Raw genomic sequence first — 17,500 nt, forward strand, 5'->3', positions numbered from 1 at the left:
TAGATTTCCACACGACCGTTTGCAGAGCGAGGAGACGATCACAAGCAGCGCATCGTTTGAATTCTTTACTCCTCTTCTTCTTTCTCTACCTTGCATGTTTGAAAGTCCATTATTTTTGCATTTCAAAATAAAAATAGGCTTTTATTTTGATTTTTTGTACTGCCTTAAGAGGAGAGTACTTAACCTGCTGTTTGCTTTTATTCTGAAATAAACTAAGGACCTTCCTGTAGCTGGAAGGTTAGGACAGGAACTTAAACCCAGAAACAGGAAGTGGTTAGGGATCCCAAACTGAGGCGAAACAGCTCAAAGGAACGGTAACAAAGGTCAATGTGTGATGTCATAAGGTCAGTGTGTGATGTCATAAGGTCAGTGTGTGATGTCATAAGGTCAGTGTGTGATGTCATAAGGTCAATGTGTGATGTCATAAGGTCAATGTGTGATGTCATCAGGTCAATGTGTGATGTCATCAGGTGGATATTACTGTCTGAGAGTTTGTTAAAGTGAAATGAGACATTCAAAGATGCAGCAGTGTTCTTCTTTTACATCACTGAGACTACAGGGAGACACTGAGGACCACTATCTACGGAGAGCCTGAAGGGACAAAAAGTATGAGATAAAAAAAAGTCAATGCATTAATTTCAGATTTGAATTAATGCCGACAGCGCTGCTTTGAATAAGTGCACAAAAGAAGTAGTAGTAAAAAAGTCCCAAACAAAAGCAGGGTTGATCAAGGATGACATTTTATTTCTTTACAAAACAAGAGTGCAGACTCAAAAAAAAGAGCTCAGACAAGAAGGCAGGAAGGAAAATCTCCACTTCAGTTTGGACACGACAACTTTCAAGCACTTAGAAAATATAGAGGAGCTCTGTTTGCACACTGAAACACACAATCTGCACACCATGTACACTGTAATAAAAAAAACAAAAGAAAGAAAAACAGCCGAGTGTGAAACAAAAGAGACACCGTTCACGATTCATTGAAAAACACCGACATGGAGGGAAATCAATTAATTACATTTGTAATTTTGTAAAGCAAATGAGCGCATTTGATTACTCATACTTTTCAAAATAAAGTGTGGTACTATTATTTTTTTAACTATTTAATGTGAAAATCACAGCCTCCAAATCAACACCTCTGAATTTGATCATTTTCAGTCTATCTTTGTAACATCTGATGTCTTACACACTGTATACTCTTGAGTGCTGTGACCTGTATTTGTTTAGATTTTTACTGAAGAATTTAACTGTTTTTTTTTTATTTAAAAAAATAATAAAAAAGTTCACACTCGTAAATCATTAAATTGAATTCTTTATCAAAACCAAAACCTAATACAGTGCATGAAAACCTCACATACAAGGTTTCGCTCAGTCCTCTTTTGACTTCACACTGAGCCGAGTTCAGCAGCTGGGCGTCTCTTACGTCCGTCTTAGATACGACCGACTTGTTGGCCAGACTTTAGCATGAGTGCACCAAGCTGTTCCCAGTCGTATGCCAGCTCCATCCTATGCGTCGTAAAAGTTAAACCCAGGTGCAACACAAACAGGGCTTCAGTCCAACTGGTGCACGGGGCGTGTCCAGACCTTTTTTTACTGGGATGGTCCATGTGGGGCACTGACTCATGCAAGCCTAACTCTAACCCTAAATGTAAATGAGCTGTGTCTGACCACGCCCCCTCTCTGGAAGGGCTCGGGTGTCTCGGTGCTTTCTTACTCCATGTCCTATTGAACAAACACCTAGCTGTGGGAGTGTCACCCACCTGGGGGAGGGGCTACTGCCCTTTGTGATGTCATGTCATGTCTAAACGGCCTGTTTGAGCACACATTTTCTGAAAAGTGGAGCAGGGAGAAGACGGAGAGGATGGACTTTTCTCATCATTGGGGGGTTTGTAGACGGACTAGAGACACATACTGATGTCCAAATTACACATTAAAACATTTTTGAGTCCCGACTATATTTTGTTTATGGGTGGCACCAAGGGCGGACAATTAGATTTGAAGGGGGTCCGATGTCACCCCTCTCGACTCGCCTCTGACTGGTGCATAGGGTTTGACTTTAAGTTGGTCATAGCTTTCAGCTCTAAGTCGGACAAAACATTACACCCAGGCGTTCGGCCAGCTTCTGCACTCGGCTCCAGGTAATGATAACACTGCAGAGACATAAACCAAACTCTCAAAAATAAAATAAAACACTGAGCTGAATTTAACACTTTGATTTGTTTCTGTGACACAAATTTTTCCAAAGCCACAAAACAGAAACGAGCAAAGACAAGTTGCATTCTTCATTTCTACATTTCACACCGTTCAAAAAGGAAGTACTTAAAGGAAGAATCCACCTGAAAAAATTAATATAATTACAATCCACCCATTGCAACAAAACATACTCAAACAAAAAACAAAACTCTATCATATTCAGCCACATTGTGTGAAAACGTTTTGGTCAAAAACTTCAATTTTAACAAAGTAGTTGCATCTCTGAAGTGCAGCACACGCCTGGTTTGACATGCAGTGTACATAATTTGAGTCTTTTTTTGTGTCCGTTTAGTAGCTTTAACTTATGAAAATGAAATGCATAAAAAAAAAAGAAAGACATTCCCTTGAGCAGAGTTCATCAGGTTCAGTTTATCTTTTACAAAATGTCTAAGCTGAATTGTTCATTACCTTAAAGTTATTGTGTAATTGGTTGTTTGTTAGGATCATTTTGTATTCCTTTACAGTGTGTTCTTTACTTGATGTGATCTTTTAGTGTCTCTTTATTTGTCATGTGTCTCCCTTTGTGTCAATTTAGGTTCATTCTTGACTGTTAGATAACCTCTTTGAATTTGTGTTACTCTGTACTGATTTGGCAATTAAAAAAAATAAAAAATACGTCTGATAATAGGAAATTTGCATACATTTATGAAAAAACAAGTGCCTTTCAAGCAGTCGCTGGATGGTACTGTTGTTCTGCAGACCATTTATGACCTAAGGTGGATTTTTCCTTCAAGTACTGTGTAAAAAAGAAAAACACCAGAAAACAAAACAAAAAACAAGAAAACCCGCAGATAACAGTCACTTCAGCTGCAATTTTAACACGGAAAACAGACATGACACCATAGCACAATCAACCACAACAAAAACAAAAATTAAACCAGTCCTGACTCCATTAAAGGGTAAAAAACAGCAGTGACGACTGCTGGAGCTTCTAATCCTATGTAAACAGGCTTAGTGTATAAGGCAAGGAGGAAGAGGAGGAGGAGGAAGAGGAGGAGGGAGAGAGGCTGTGGTGAACTTTAAGATGAGGCATAGTAGGACGGGGGATGAAGGTGTGGGAGGAGGAATGATGATGAAGAAGAGGAAAACGATCAGGAGGATGAGTAAGCAGAGGGAGGCGGACAGGCGAGGAGGAGGAGGAGGAAGAGCAGGATGCAGATGGCTGAGAAGCAGACAGCTGAATTAAAGGGATCAGACGAAGGCTCAGACTCAAACTCCGACTGGGAGCCGAACCACAGACGAGATTTCGATTAGTGAAAACTGTTGTCCTAATAAGTTTGACTGTGTCCCTGATTGTTGAATGTTCTGAAGGTCGGAGGATTCGTCATTTAAGATGAATGCGGAATTAAACTTTAAGCTAAAACTTAAATTCAAAAAGTGTTATTTAATTAAAAAAAATAATAATCTTTAATTGCTTGATATAGAAAAACAAAATCTGACAGAAGGACAAATACTTTTATCAAAAACTGGACACTGAAGCTTCAGTGTTTAGCCAGCTCTGCTTTGCCCTGTAAACCTTTCGGCGTTCTAACGTCGCTCCATTTTTGAATAAACCAAGCAAGAACCAGGACATTACAGGAGCAATATAAAACTGTGACCCCCTAGTGTTTAAAATGGGTACTGCAGTCTAAATTCTAAACATCGTAGAGAGCTGTCCCCCTCCTCTCTAGAGTCCATGCTCACACAGGTCACCATGTGGTGGACTCTGAAGCTTCAGTGTTTATCCAGCTCTGCATGGGTCTGTAAACCTTTCTGTGTTCTAACCTCTCTCCATTTTTCAAAAGCATCTCCAATATTGATCCTAGTTTGAGCACGTTTCTGCTCGTGGAGCTTATTAGAAACATGCAGAGGCTTTTTAGGTCGGGTACAATCACTTCTATCTGAACCACTTCTCTTGCCCGCTTCCATCGCTGCAACACCTGTTGGTTTGACCTGATAACTGCTCTCATATCTGACAAACCGAGGGGCGTCCAAAACGGCCGTGTGGGGGCGTGTCTTAAAAGCGCCTACCTTCTCTGGTCCAAACAAATCCAGAGCATTCAGGAGCAGAATCTAAAGTTAGAAGGAGGACATACTGGCTGCTGCATTGTTGTCAGAGAAGCCAGCACTTCAACATGTTTCCTTAATGATCAGATAGTAAGGTCATTTTATCATTGCTCCTTTAAAATGGTGATATCTAAATGTAACTTTCAATGTGTTCTTTCCTTGTTATGAAGACGGAAAGTCAGCAAATATAAACTATTCTTTGTACCAATGATTAAATTACATTATTATTTTCAGGCAATATAGGATCAGTATCAAGCAAATAATTAATCTAAATAAAAATGTGTAACTGAAACTGACTTTCTCAAAGCAACTGTATAAATGAACACTCTGGTTAGGTATGAAGAAGAACTCAGATCTTCCTCTGCCTGTTTAGGATTACTGAGACACAATGCTGTTTTTAAATGTCTAAACTGTATATTTTCCTCTCTGGTTTGGTTGGATTAATAAAAAACATTTCCCGTCTTTTTACGAGGTCTTTTGATGTTTCCTGTGGCTCTGCCTGCTGTGTTTACTACAGAGGCTTAATTGATGTCTCGTCTTCTCTTTTCTCTCCGTCTCTCGCTGCTCTCTCATGTTTATCTTGATGGATTAGTTACGTTTTCTTTCGTTTCTTCTGTCACCGTCGTCTCATGGATTTAAGAAAGAAAAAAGAGAGAGAGAGTAAGAAATAGGAGACAAATTGGAAAACTGTGTTCACTCAGATTTAAACTTTGTTTTTTCTCTCTCTCTCATTCAGCAGGATGGATTCAGCTCATCTTTCTCCTTCTTGTTGTAGCCTGTCCCTGTGCGCTCTTTAAGCAGCTGATAATTAAAGCTCTCACTGTCGTCCTGGGAAACAAGCTCCATAAACACACAGCAGAGTCATTTGGATGTTGTATTAGTGGAGCTGTGAGAGCGCAGATGAACTGATCATCACCTGTTGATGAGGAAACTGGAGCCAAAATACAACTGGCTGCAGAAGAGGGATGAAAATATGTAGATAAAATGTAAATTTGTTCTGCTGTGTTGAGGAAACATATAGCTTCAGTTGATTTAGAGGTTCTACTTTGCAGCTCCATACTCTGTATTAAAAGACAAACAACATGACAGTCCCCAAAAGTGATACCAGAACAATACAATGGTGACCTAGTGGCTGGCTGCAGTTAAGGTCTGGAAATTCCCCCCTCTGTCATGTTAACAGACGAAATAAAGATCAAGTATTAATTCAAAATACATAATATGATGTTCCCACACATTATAAACCAAAATTAAATCTATATTTAGCCTCCAAGATGTTTAAAACAACACAATGTTCTCCCCTAAGGATCTGGGAACCTGCAACAGAGTGTAAAATCCGCTCTACGTCCTCACAATCCCCCGAATTAAATTTGACACTGTCCCGAGCTAAATCAGTCAACTCAAACTGAAAAAAAAGCTTCAACACAGATCCCCCTCCCCTCCCCCGCTAACACTGTCAAAAAGGAACAAGAAAAACATGTTTGCGAAAGAGGTAATTGTCCCTGTGGCCATTTATCTATTTACCCAATTATAATGGTTGAGAATACTCTAAGAATTGATTATTAAAGATAAAATCTATATTAAGCCCCAAAGAAAAAGTAAAAATGACTTATGTTCCCCTAAACCTGTGGGTCCCCAAAATCTGGTTTAAAATCAGGTCTGTGTCCCCGTAATGTAGGTTTGCACACCTTCTTTGTCCCCAGGTTTACACGATGTATACACACTTGTTAAGAGCCTTGAAGCACCGTATTCAAACTGAAATAAAAGCCTCCACACAGATTTCTTTTCCCTCCTGCAGCAGCTGACAGCAGAGTAATGAGAGTTTTAGCTCTGTAAGGGAGAGAGACAAGCGAGAGTAGAACTGAAGAGATAAGACGGAGTGAGAAGTCTTTCTATCAGAGAGCCTCTCTTTTTCCTGCTCGGCCTTCCTCTATCTTATATTGTTCTTTCTCATACACTTTTTCGAAAACAGTGTATATCATCTGTCAAGCCAGCAAAGCCAAATTAAATTTAAAAAGGCAAAGTTTGAGGAAAAATGAGCCAGCCGTGACGATAAGAAGAATTGAAGTCGAGGGAGGTAAAGACACAAAAGGTGAATTTGAGAGACATATACAGACGATAAAGATGAAAGATGGAGGAAAGGACGTAAGGATGGAGGCAGGATTAAAGTGGTTCGAGGGTTTGTTTCGGCAGTGAGTTGCTGGATGTGTGTGTTGTAACTGCCGCATTATGTTTTATTTAGCAGTTGGTGTGCGTTGTGTGCGCTTACAAGGTGTGCACATGGATACAAAGGCAGTACTGTAGATGTGGTTACACTTTAACACTGTATATTGTGTGTGCGTGTGTGTATGTATGTGTGTATGAGTGTGGCCGCACTGCTGTGGGGAATAAACATGAAAGTGTGTTTGTACTCCTACTTTGGGAGGACAAGTCAGGATGAAGTAGCTGTCGGGATGAAAAAAACCTGACAATAGTTTTATATATTGGAAGGACAAGATCCATTTAAAGATTGACATTGTGTTGAGGTAAGTTTATTTTAAGCATCCATGTTCCTCGGCTTATCCAGGGTCAGGTCTAAACCTAGACTTCCCTCAAAACCAGAAACAATTTCCAGCTCCTCCTGGGGGATGCTGAGGTGTTCCTAGCCCAGATGGGACATACAAGGTTTGGGGTTACCCAGGGGTCCAGTGACCAGGAGACATACCACCTAAACTGGCTCCTTTCAATGTGAAGGAGCGGCGGCTCTACTTCGAGCTCCCTCCAAATGTCTGAACTCCTCATCCCATCTCTAAGGCTGAGACTTGCCAAACTCATTTCAACAGCTTGTGTCCATAATCTCACTCTTTTGTACACTACCCAAAGCGCAGGACCACAGGTGAGGTTTGGAACGAAGGTTGAGAGCATCGCCTTCAGGCTCCTCCCCATTTACCACGATGGTCTGGTGCAATGCTTGCATTACTGCTGATGCTGCACCAACCCGTCTGTCAATCTCACGATGCACTTTACCCTCACTGTGAACAAGAACCCCAGACTCACTTCACATCCAGAGGGAGCAATCTATTGTTTTCTAGCAGCAAGAGGTACAAATTTGCCTAGGGAGACCCTCCCAGGGACACAGGAGTCCCCTCTGCCATGTTGCTGGTCTACCTCTGTTCTGTCAGTTTGTTTGTATCATTGTGACAATTGTAAATCTAAATAGTAAGTTTGGATTCAGCACATTATTTATGTTAAACTACCGTTACAATTTAAAAAAAATTCTGGGTGTCATTAAGACAAAAATCTCTTAACAAGGGGGTAGGGACAGCAGCTGAAAAATACCTGTAGAGTATAAGCAGTTATAAAGCTAGTAGACTTGCCTCATGTTGATAATGGAGATCTCTTGTGTAGAAGTACAAACATTGATATATGTTTGTATATGCGTGTGTGTATACGATGTACTTTACATTCTCAGTATAAGAGTACCTTCCTAACAGATGCTTCAGTTCACCTTCAGTGAGGAAAGCTGAAGAGTTGAAACAAAATGGGATTCAACTCAGCTGCTGTGTCACTTGTTTTAAATCCAAAATTTACCAAAATAAAAGCTGTATTCATCATTAACTTTTTTTTAAGGAAATAGGTAGAAAATGTTTACATACTTGGAATTTCAATTCAAACTTATAAATAACTTGGAAGAAGACACAAGATTCTCTAGGGTGAACATAGATTAAAAGAAAAATACCAATATTTTAGGTCAGCATTTTATCGTTTGATATCCAGATCATTTTGACTAAAATGCATTCTGGGTATTTTGTGAGCATGCACTTACAGACTTGTGTCTCTTACAAGCTAAAAGGGTGGTAGCTATAGGATTGAAATATGTGAACAAACCAAGAAAGAACCAATACATTACAGGAGCAATATGTAACTCTGACAACTAGTGTCCCCCCCCCCCCCCCTCCTCTCTAGAGTCCATGCTCACACAGGTCACCATGTGGTGGACTCTGAAGCTTCAGTGTTTATCCAGCTCTGCATGGGTCTGTAAACCTTTCTGTGTTCTAACCTCTCTCCATTTTTCAAAAGCATCTCCAATATTGATCCTAGTTTGAGCACGTTTCTGCTCGTGGAGCTTATTAGAAACATGCAGAGGCTTTTTAGGTCGGGTACAATCACTTCTATCTGAACCACTTCTCTTGACCGCTTCCATCGCTGCAACACCTGTTGACCTGATAACTGCTCTCATATCTGACAAACTGAGGGGTGTCCAAAACGGCCGTGTGGGGGCGTGTCTTAAAAGCGCCTACCTTCTCTGGTCCAAACAAATCCAGAGCATTCAGGAGCAGAATCTAAAGTTAGAAGGAGGACATACTGGCTGCTGCATTGTTGTCAGAGAAGCCAGCACTTCAACATGTTTCCTTAATGATCAGATAGTAAGATACCTTTATCATTTCAGTCATTACACATCTGAGAGATTGGACCTTTGAAGATATGTCAACATGTGTTGCTATAGAAAAAATAATAAGAAAGAATGCAAAAGTAAAACTGGAAATCGTTTCTAAAAATATGGGAGCGTATCCAGCATTTAAAGAAATAATTTTAATGTATTTTACTGACATAACCAGTTAAAAGTAATTATCATTACCACTAACTGGAGAGAATAAACATGAGCTGATATTTTCCACGAGGGAAATGAAACTCTTCAGTGATCCTCACTTATGTGCTGAAGGAGAAGCCAATCCTCCTGTTTTATATTCCAACTCTGATGCCTTCGAGGGCCCTGTGTGAGATCCAACAGGGCCCCATATCTTTGATAAGTTTCCCAAAAACAGAACTTCTTCATCTTTAAACTATAAAAAAAGAATAAATCCATCATGGTTGTTGAGATTTTAGATCCACCCTCCATCTAATCCTGCTGTGTTCAAACAGCAGAGGCTTCGACAAGGAGGGGAGGACCGTCTCTCAGCAGTCAAGAGGAGAAATAAAAGAAGTAATTCGTCGTGTTTTCGTTCCTGTTTCTGTTTCTGCAGTTTTTCCTTCAGGCAGAGGCTCAGTCACCCTGCAGAGAGGAGCCCTCAGAAGAGCGCCTAAAACTATAAAGAATAACAGAGGAGTGAAGATTTGGTTCCAACGAGGAGGAAGGACGGAGGAATGACCTTGATGTTTTTCTGCTGACTGCAGGTTGTTCAATCTGAGGTGTGGGACCCCGAGCAAGGCCAGGAGGAGACTCTGGAAAATTAACAAATAACTCTGAAGAGGTGAAGTAACACTTCCTTGTTGTGTGCCGTGTGTTTCGCAGTTAGGACACGTCTGCAGATACAATCCTGGGAGGGAGCACCCTTTCACTACCCTCTGACTTCAAACCATTGCTGCTGAGGGGGATTTTCAGCCTCAGGCTTAGGGTTTGTAGAAGACCTCCAACCACGAAGAAGACCATTACATCCAGAGTGTCTGCTGCAGGTCGCCTGATGGACGCTGCTGTAGGAAGACAAAGAAAACAAAAAAATATTGCAGCAGTTCTGCTCTATGGCTTTTTTTGTGCATTAGATTTCAGCTCATTTGATATGATTAGAATTGTTCAGTACTGACAATTTAATCTTGTTTTTCACACTAATGTTTTAAATTTGAAGAAAAAGAGAATTAACAATTTTGCCTAAAGTTTGGACTGCAAAAAAGACCGGTCAGTATAAGCATCCTGATTTCTCCAAGTCCTTCTACGTGTGTATGTGTTCGTGCATGTTTGTTTGGGCCCCGATTTCACTTGGAGCATCAGATCTCTCGGGATCTCTTGTGTGCACTTGTGTCCTGCCTTGGTGTCTATGTTTTTAAAAAAAACTAGCCCCACCTAACCAGCAGGCAATCCTGTTGTATACTTTGTCTCTCAACTCCACTTACACTCTTAGGTCTTAAGCCCAACAGTAATTAAAGGTACTAGAATGGAAAAAGGTGTTTTAGACTAGAAATTATTATTTTCTTTATGGTATAGTGGTTGTCTACATCGGAAAGCCACCCAAAATTTGCAATTGCTCACAAATTTCAAGTCTTAATCAGAAAATAGCTGTTGGGCTCTGAGATGACTTATTTGTTAGCTTAGTTTGCTATCATCAAAAGAACTTCTCCCTAATACCTCGTGAAAAATATGGTCATCAAAAAACCTGCAGGAAAGCTATCAGGACCGGATTTCTGTGGATTTGGGGTTAGTGATTTAAAGACGTTCTGGATCTCCTGAAAACTTTGAATCTTAATAATTGAAGACAAATTTTAAAGTGAATTTCTGAAGAATCAAACAATGCTGGATGCAGAACAAAGAGTCAGTGTGTGAAAGGAGACCAACCTCTGTGTCTGGCATGTTTTCCATGTTTTTAGAAACATCCCCTTGGTGGGTCAGTCGTGTTTCTTGGTGCTCATTTGTCACCCTCCCTGTGTTCCGTCTCCTTTTCTCCAGAGCTGAGGAGGGTTGGCTGCAGACGTGTGACAGAGGCGTGTGTGCCGGTCGGCTGCGTGGTGATACGCCCGGTGTTCAGACATCAACTGGCACCAAAAACACTGGTTACTAAGCAACAAGCGAGCTGGCAAGATGACAGAGAGTCGCTGGAAACCGGCTCGTCTCGTCTCTGCAGTCATAGTGATTCTACACAGCCTCCATCACTCCTCTATGTTCCTGCATCCAAGTCTCCCAGGGCCTCCGCCTCCTCCCTCCTCGCTCCAAAATAACACCACATTGTTCTCGGCGCATCACAAGCTCTCTGAAAAAGTTCTGAAAAATTAAACTTTACTTGTCCATTTGGTCAAAAGAGAACAAAAAGTAAAACAAAAAAAGTAAAATAAAAGTTTGTCTCCATTGAGAGACAGCAACCCCAACACGCTGCCTGGCAGGCAGTTTGATAGAAATCAAAGAAACCCTCCCTCAGCATACATAACATAACATACACCTGCTTTATGTTATTGCTGCATAGCTGCTGAATGCTGCAGAGCTGCAGAGAGGAGGGATTTCTACAATAGGTGGAAGATCTGGGCAAAAATCAAAGATGCACACAGGATATATCTCCATGTCTTCACTCAAGTTAATTTCCAAAACATAGTCCAAATATATTTAAAACCTCCATAATTATTTATGTCTCACTAACAGGTGTTGTTTGGTAAATGCCTCCCTAGATTTATAGCATTATACTGTATATACTCGACTTTGTTATGTCTACATGAGCCTGACAGGGGAGATTTGCAGGACTGAAAATTAACGAAACCTTACGCGAGACGAGACAATGCACCTTTCCGTGACCTGCATGTAAAGATTGTCAATTAAAATGAAGAATCCATGTCATAAATTCTTATTTTCAACACATAATCACAGTTATAATTAATTAATTGAATCAAACATTTCTTCCTATTTGCATTGTTGATACATGTTGTGTTTTTTGCCCAGATGAGTGCCTGCCAGGCAGACTGAGACGACAATCAGACAGGAAGCAGAATAACACAATGCGCACTTTCCCAAATTTATCAAAAATGTCTATAGAGTCAACTCATCGTAAACTTGTCGGCCTTTTGTGTGAGTACAGACTCTTCTGTTTACCCACGGTCAAATTAGAATTCTACATTTTAAAGACTGCGTGTCCCTGGATAGTTGGGCCTTATGTTGGGTGGAGTAGTGGGTGGTGGGATAAAGTCTCAGAAAGAAGTGAAAGGCCAGAAATCTGTGTTTTGATTTTTGATCAGGAGCAGGACAGCTTTCTGACTTTCACAGCTGACTGCAGATTGTTTGCCTTAATGTTGGTTGCATCATGGATGGTATTGCTGAACCATTTTTTTCTGATTTTTTAATGAAAAATTGTATTGTATTGGTTAATCATCTGTAGGCTGAAGCATAGACTGTACTTAAGTAATGGACGTAGTCTCCTTGTTTTAAAAAATGAAGCGAATACAAAAATGAAAAGAATCTGCATAATGTCCAGCAGGGGGGGCAGCTCCACTGTTTGTAAAAAATAACTCTGATTATATAGAAGTCTATATGTGATTTTTAATCTTGTTCCAGTGCTTGTGTTCAGGATGCTAGGCGGGTGTGGCGGGAACAAAACGCAAAGGACAGCTGGTGACACAAAAGGGGAATCCTCTGTAGACTGTTTCATTTCAGTTCAGGCCTGAGATGTCTACAAGGCTACGAAAGGATGCTCCCCCCGAACTGAGACACAGTTGATTTATTCACTGCTAGACATTTTCCTCTAGGGATTATGGTCTCAATCTCTAGTTGCAAGTCTTCTTCAATACAGCATGATGTTCATTTTGTAAATGATGGTCCCATTTAGAGTCAGAGACCTCATAGAGGGGGGAGGAGTTACCGCGAGGCTTCCCTGGGATCGACAAGTCGTTACTATGGCAACCTGAAAGACGCACTGTTCTATTTGTTTTTAGTGAGGGCTTTTTTTTATTTTGAGACTATTTTGGGATTTGGGAACCACCTCGTTAACCAAACTTGCACTAGTGTTAGCTTGCACCTCAGTATTTGCCAACCCCATCGCATCACTCGAGCTCCACTCTCTCGTCAGAAAATGGTCACTTCTGACCCTAAATGGCCAAATCCAAAAAGTCTAGAGGGAACTACAACACAAGTTCATGTCACAGAGGCTACATCCATACCTTTCAGCCACAGCCTAAATGCTTAAGTCCTGGAGATTTCCAAACCATTTGTATTAAAGGGATATTGCCAGTCTTCTCTGGTTTGTCTCCCAGCCCTGAAAGCAGATTGTTATTTGGCCGCTAACTTGAAAGAAAGAGCTGATGAATGTTGAAACTATTTTCCCATCATGCTGCCAGCTAGTCTTGTTGAAGGGGGAAATGTGCGCTTGTGTTTCTGCATTACTGGTTCAGTGTGATCGTCATCTCAGTTTAACTTGTTGGTTGTCAGGGTTGTTGCCTCTCAGGCTGCCTGTCAGGAAATACGGTAGTCGAAGGTGTCCTTCTCCATATAGTCCGTCCAGGTGGAGGACGGCATGCTGCGGTACGGGTCCAGCAGGATCCGGAAACAGCGGACGATCAGCAAGCCCAGGAAGATGAAGAGGATGAGGACGAAGACAAAGGCCGCCCTCTGCTCGAGCGTGAGGACGTAGGCAGCGGCCGAGGAGGAAGAGGAGGAGGAGGAAGAAGAGGACGAGAAGTCTGATTCTGAAGCGGAGAAGGTGCTGCTGTAGAGGTCGTCTGCCATGTTGGGATGGAGAATGTTTGGTTGGTTTAAACGATCTTCTTCTTTTGTTCAATGAGAGACTGACAAAGCACTATCATCATCAGGAGAGGGTCAGTGTTGAAGACGCCTGCAAAGAAAAGAAGAAAGAAAATGGACATGAAGGTCACATATTATACAAAATATATCCACTCCATGTTCCTCTAACTCTAACATGTGTCTCTAGTCTGTCTACAAACCCCCAATGATGAGAAAAGTCCATCCTCTCCGTCTTTTGCCTGCTCCACTTTTCAGAAAATGTGTGCTCAAACAGGCTGTGTGGAGATTTTCCCTTCATGACATCACAAAGGGCAGTAGCCCCTCCCCCAGGTGGGTGACACTCCCACAGCTAGGTGTTTGTTCTGCCCTCTGAGTCTGCCTTCTCACCGTAAACAATAGGACATGGAGCGAGAAAGCCCCAGACCACCAAGCCCTTCTAGAGAGGGGGCGTGGTCAGACACAGCTCATTTACATATTTAAAGGTACAGACACAGAAACAGCCTGTTCTGAGCAGGGCTGAAATAGAGGGGTTTATAGACATGATCAAATACAGGATCAGAGTGGATTTAGAACAAGAAACTTCACACACATGTTGAAGAGGAGCTCTGAGACTTATTTAAACTGAAGAAGAAGAAGAGGAGGATATGTGACCTTTAAAGGCATGAATGTGATTCATTTTAATCAGGAATGTCAAACGAGACATTTTGAAAACTGAGATTAATCACTGAATTTCAACAGTTAATTGCGATTGATAACATTTTTTATACTCATGTTTAGAATCCGCTTCACGGATACACCAGTGTGGCCTGAAACCATAACTCAGAGGAAGGAAATGTTGCTCAGGTTTGGATGTGAAGTGTTCAACATCACAGCAGAAACAGTCTTGACCATTTGACCCAATGTTTGTTGAGAGGGAAGTTTGTCTCCACAGTATTTGTTGAGATATTTTCCTGATTCTGTCCTTCTAAAGCAAAACACTTCTTATGAAATGTCTCCAGATTTTGTGTAACTTCACTGTCGTCTTCCATGCCAACAGTCTGTGGGTGGTATTTGTCTAAAAGAAAGAAGCTCTTCATTTTTCTGCCCACTTGAAGAATAAAGCCAAACTCAATTGGCTTCAAGAGTTCTCCTGTTTTTTTTGTTTTAGTGTTTTCAAACCTAAAGGTTGATTAACATTTTTATTTAAGTAGTGGTTTGGTATTTATCCATCCATCCATCCATCTATCATTCTCCAACCATCCATCCATCCATCCATCCATCCATCTATCCATCCATCCATCCATCTATCATTCTCCAACCATCCATCCATCCATCCATCCATCCATCCACCTATCTATCTATCTATCTATCTATCTATCTATCCATCCATCTATCCATCCATCCATCTATCCATCCATCATCCATCCATCCATCTCCATCTAACCATCCATCCATCCATCCATCCATCTCCTACCATCCAACCAAACCATCCTTGTATCTCCAACATCCATCCATCCATCTATCATCCATCTATCCATCCATCCATCCATCCATCCATCATCCATCCATCCATCTCCATCTAACCATCCATCCATCCATCCATCTCCTACCATCCAACCAAACCATCCTTGTATCTCCAACATCCATCCATCCATCTATCTATTCATCATCCATCCATCTATCTATTCATCTATCCATCCAACCATCCATCTATCATCCATCTATCCATCCATCCATCCATCCATCTATCTATTCATCTATCCATCCAACCATCCATCTATCATCCATCCATCCATCCATCCATCCATCTCCAACCATCATCGTCGAGTAGACGACACCAGCCGATACATGAGCATGTATTCTTGACAGTGACATCACTGTCTAATTCTTGATGCTGGTGAACGTGCAGAGAGGTGAGCATGGGTTCTCCTGCTTCTGAATTTGGACTGCAGTACCCATTTTAAACACTAGGTGTAATAGTTCCATATTGCTTGTAGTGAGTTACGTTTGCTGCGTTTTTGTAGCTTAGCTCCACTCTTATGTGCAGTAACTTTTAGCTCACTACATTACGAGTAACTTCCCCAACACTGGTACATATGAGTATATCTAAACCAGCTACCATTGAATCTGTCTGTGGGCTAAATAACAATCATCTTTTTACATTTAGTTGACCATCCCATCACTGTCTGATATGTCTACCCATGGTGTCCACCTTTGTATCAATTTATATTTGAATCTACTCAGTGAACACTTTCTTCAAAACAACGGGATCTCTTTACATTTCCTCTTCCACTTCCCTCAGATCTTTTAGTCAAAGTGTGTCAGCAGCTCCTGTGAGGAAACTTTAACATTTTTAATGTCGCTAACTAAAGACGAACACAACTTTTGTTCAAGGTTGTTGAAAACCATGCAAAACCTGCAGAAAGAGCAGCAGAAGTTTGCATCTGCATCTCTGTTGAACTGAATATTAAGTAGAAGTGATACAGTCTTCATGTTATTGCATCTAAACTCAGAGTCTGACAAGTTGAAAGAGCACATTGAGCAAACCCAGCAGGACGTTGGTGGGAGAGGAGCCAAGTCTTCACGGTTTAACCTTCTTCACTCTGATATTTCACCACTTCCTCTTCTTCAGTGTTATCCACTCTCGTCGTTCTGCAGAAGAAAAAACCTTTAAAAAGCAGCTTTGTGCATTTCTGTGTGGAAGAATGAATCCCTTCCAAACTGCTGTTTGTCCCCAGTTATAATTCACAGATGAACCTGGAAGCCAGAGGAGCAGAGGAGGGGGAAACACACACACAGCAGTATGTTCTCCTTTTATCATGCAGGAACTAAAGCACCTCAGTCCCCAGAGGCTCCTGCCACTGCATCAGAAAATGTGTGAAAACCAGAGAAAGTTATTAGATTTGATGGAAATATCACGCTGACCTCGGAGGTGTCGCTCATACGATTGAAAAGCTATCACAGTGCACGGGGCCGGAGCCTTTGAAGAGCCATCTCCGTAAAATCAAAGAAATGTGAAAAGTTTTCAAAAGCAGTTCTCAAACTCAGTGGATGTTAGGACAACCTCCTCCTCCTCCTCCTCCTCTTCTTCTTCTTCTTCTTCTTCTTCCTCTTCTTCTTCTTCACTCTGTTTAAAAGTGTTGAATGAAACACAGAAGAGACTTTTTGTCCCAGTTGGAGCGTTTGATGAGAAGGTCAAACTTCTAATTTGAAGCCTCAGATTTAGCTCTTCCAAAAATTAAGATGTACAACGACTAAATTGATATGAAATGTTTAGAATTCTATAAAGTCTAACAGGAACTTTGACGAAGCCGCTGAGGCAGAGTGTTGACTTTTTCTTCTTCTGGAGATTTCTACCTTTTCACACGTTCTGGATCAGCAGGCCGAGTGGTCCACTGACTGTAGAAGATTAAATTCTTCCTGATCCTGCACAATTTAAGAGCTCTAAGATACTGACTTTATGGCGATACCGTGATACAGTCTGAGTTTCATCACAGCAACATCTAGTGGCCGCTGGAGGAACTGCAGCTTTGGATGACTGAGTCATTTTTCAAATGTGCTCAGGTGTGATAAATTACCTCTCCGGCTTGATTAATGGTGCAGTGTTGCCATGGTGACGGGTGGTAACTTCCTATCAGTCCCCTGGCTGAGATGAAGGGGGGAGCGAGGAGGGCAGACCTGGGTAACCACGGCAACCACAGCACGCAATGCACACAAACACACTTGTTACACGTAAGATTGATTTGAAAAGCCCATTAATTAAAAAATAAACCTGAAAATTATTCATTCACATTTTTAGATAAAAGGTGTTCAGCTGAAATCCCAAAACACACACACACACACACACACACACACACACACACACACACTCTCTCTCTCTCTCTCTCACACACACAAACACACACACACACACACACACACACACACACACACACACACACACACACACTCACACACAAACTAATCTTCCTGTTTCAACCTGTTGCCGTCTGTCTGAGAAAAACAAACTGTTACTTCTGCTGCAGAGGAGTCTCTGTGGGC

At 41.3% G+C, this 17,500-nt stretch overlaps 2 protein-coding genes across 2 annotated transcripts in view; one reads left to right on the plus strand and one right to left on the minus strand.

Annotated features, from left to right (window-relative positions):
* LOC132991113 (uncharacterized) overlaps nucleotides 1–17,500 on the plus strand; it is a 113,884-nt gene that overhangs the window by 57,993 nt on the left and 38,391 nt on the right. The gene's annotated exons all lie outside the window — the stretch shown is intronic.
* LOC132991134 (cortexin-2-like) overlaps nucleotides 12,990–17,500 on the minus strand; it is a 20,275-nt gene continuing 15,764 nt past the window's right edge. Inside the window, exon 2 of the mRNA XM_061059768.1 lies at nucleotides 12,990–13,571. Coding sequence (XP_060915751.1) covers nucleotides 13,193–13,465 — 273 coding nt within the window. The 5' untranslated portion in view covers nucleotides 13,466–13,571 and the 3' untranslated portion in view covers nucleotides 12,990–13,192. The remainder of the gene's footprint in view (nucleotides 13,572–17,500) is intronic.

This window comes from Labrus mixtus, chromosome 16 (genome assembly GCF_963584025.1).
Source record: "Labrus mixtus chromosome 16, fLabMix1.1, whole genome shotgun sequence".
NCBI classification, from domain to species: Eukaryota; Metazoa; Chordata; class Actinopteri; order Labriformes; family Labridae; genus Labrus; species Labrus mixtus.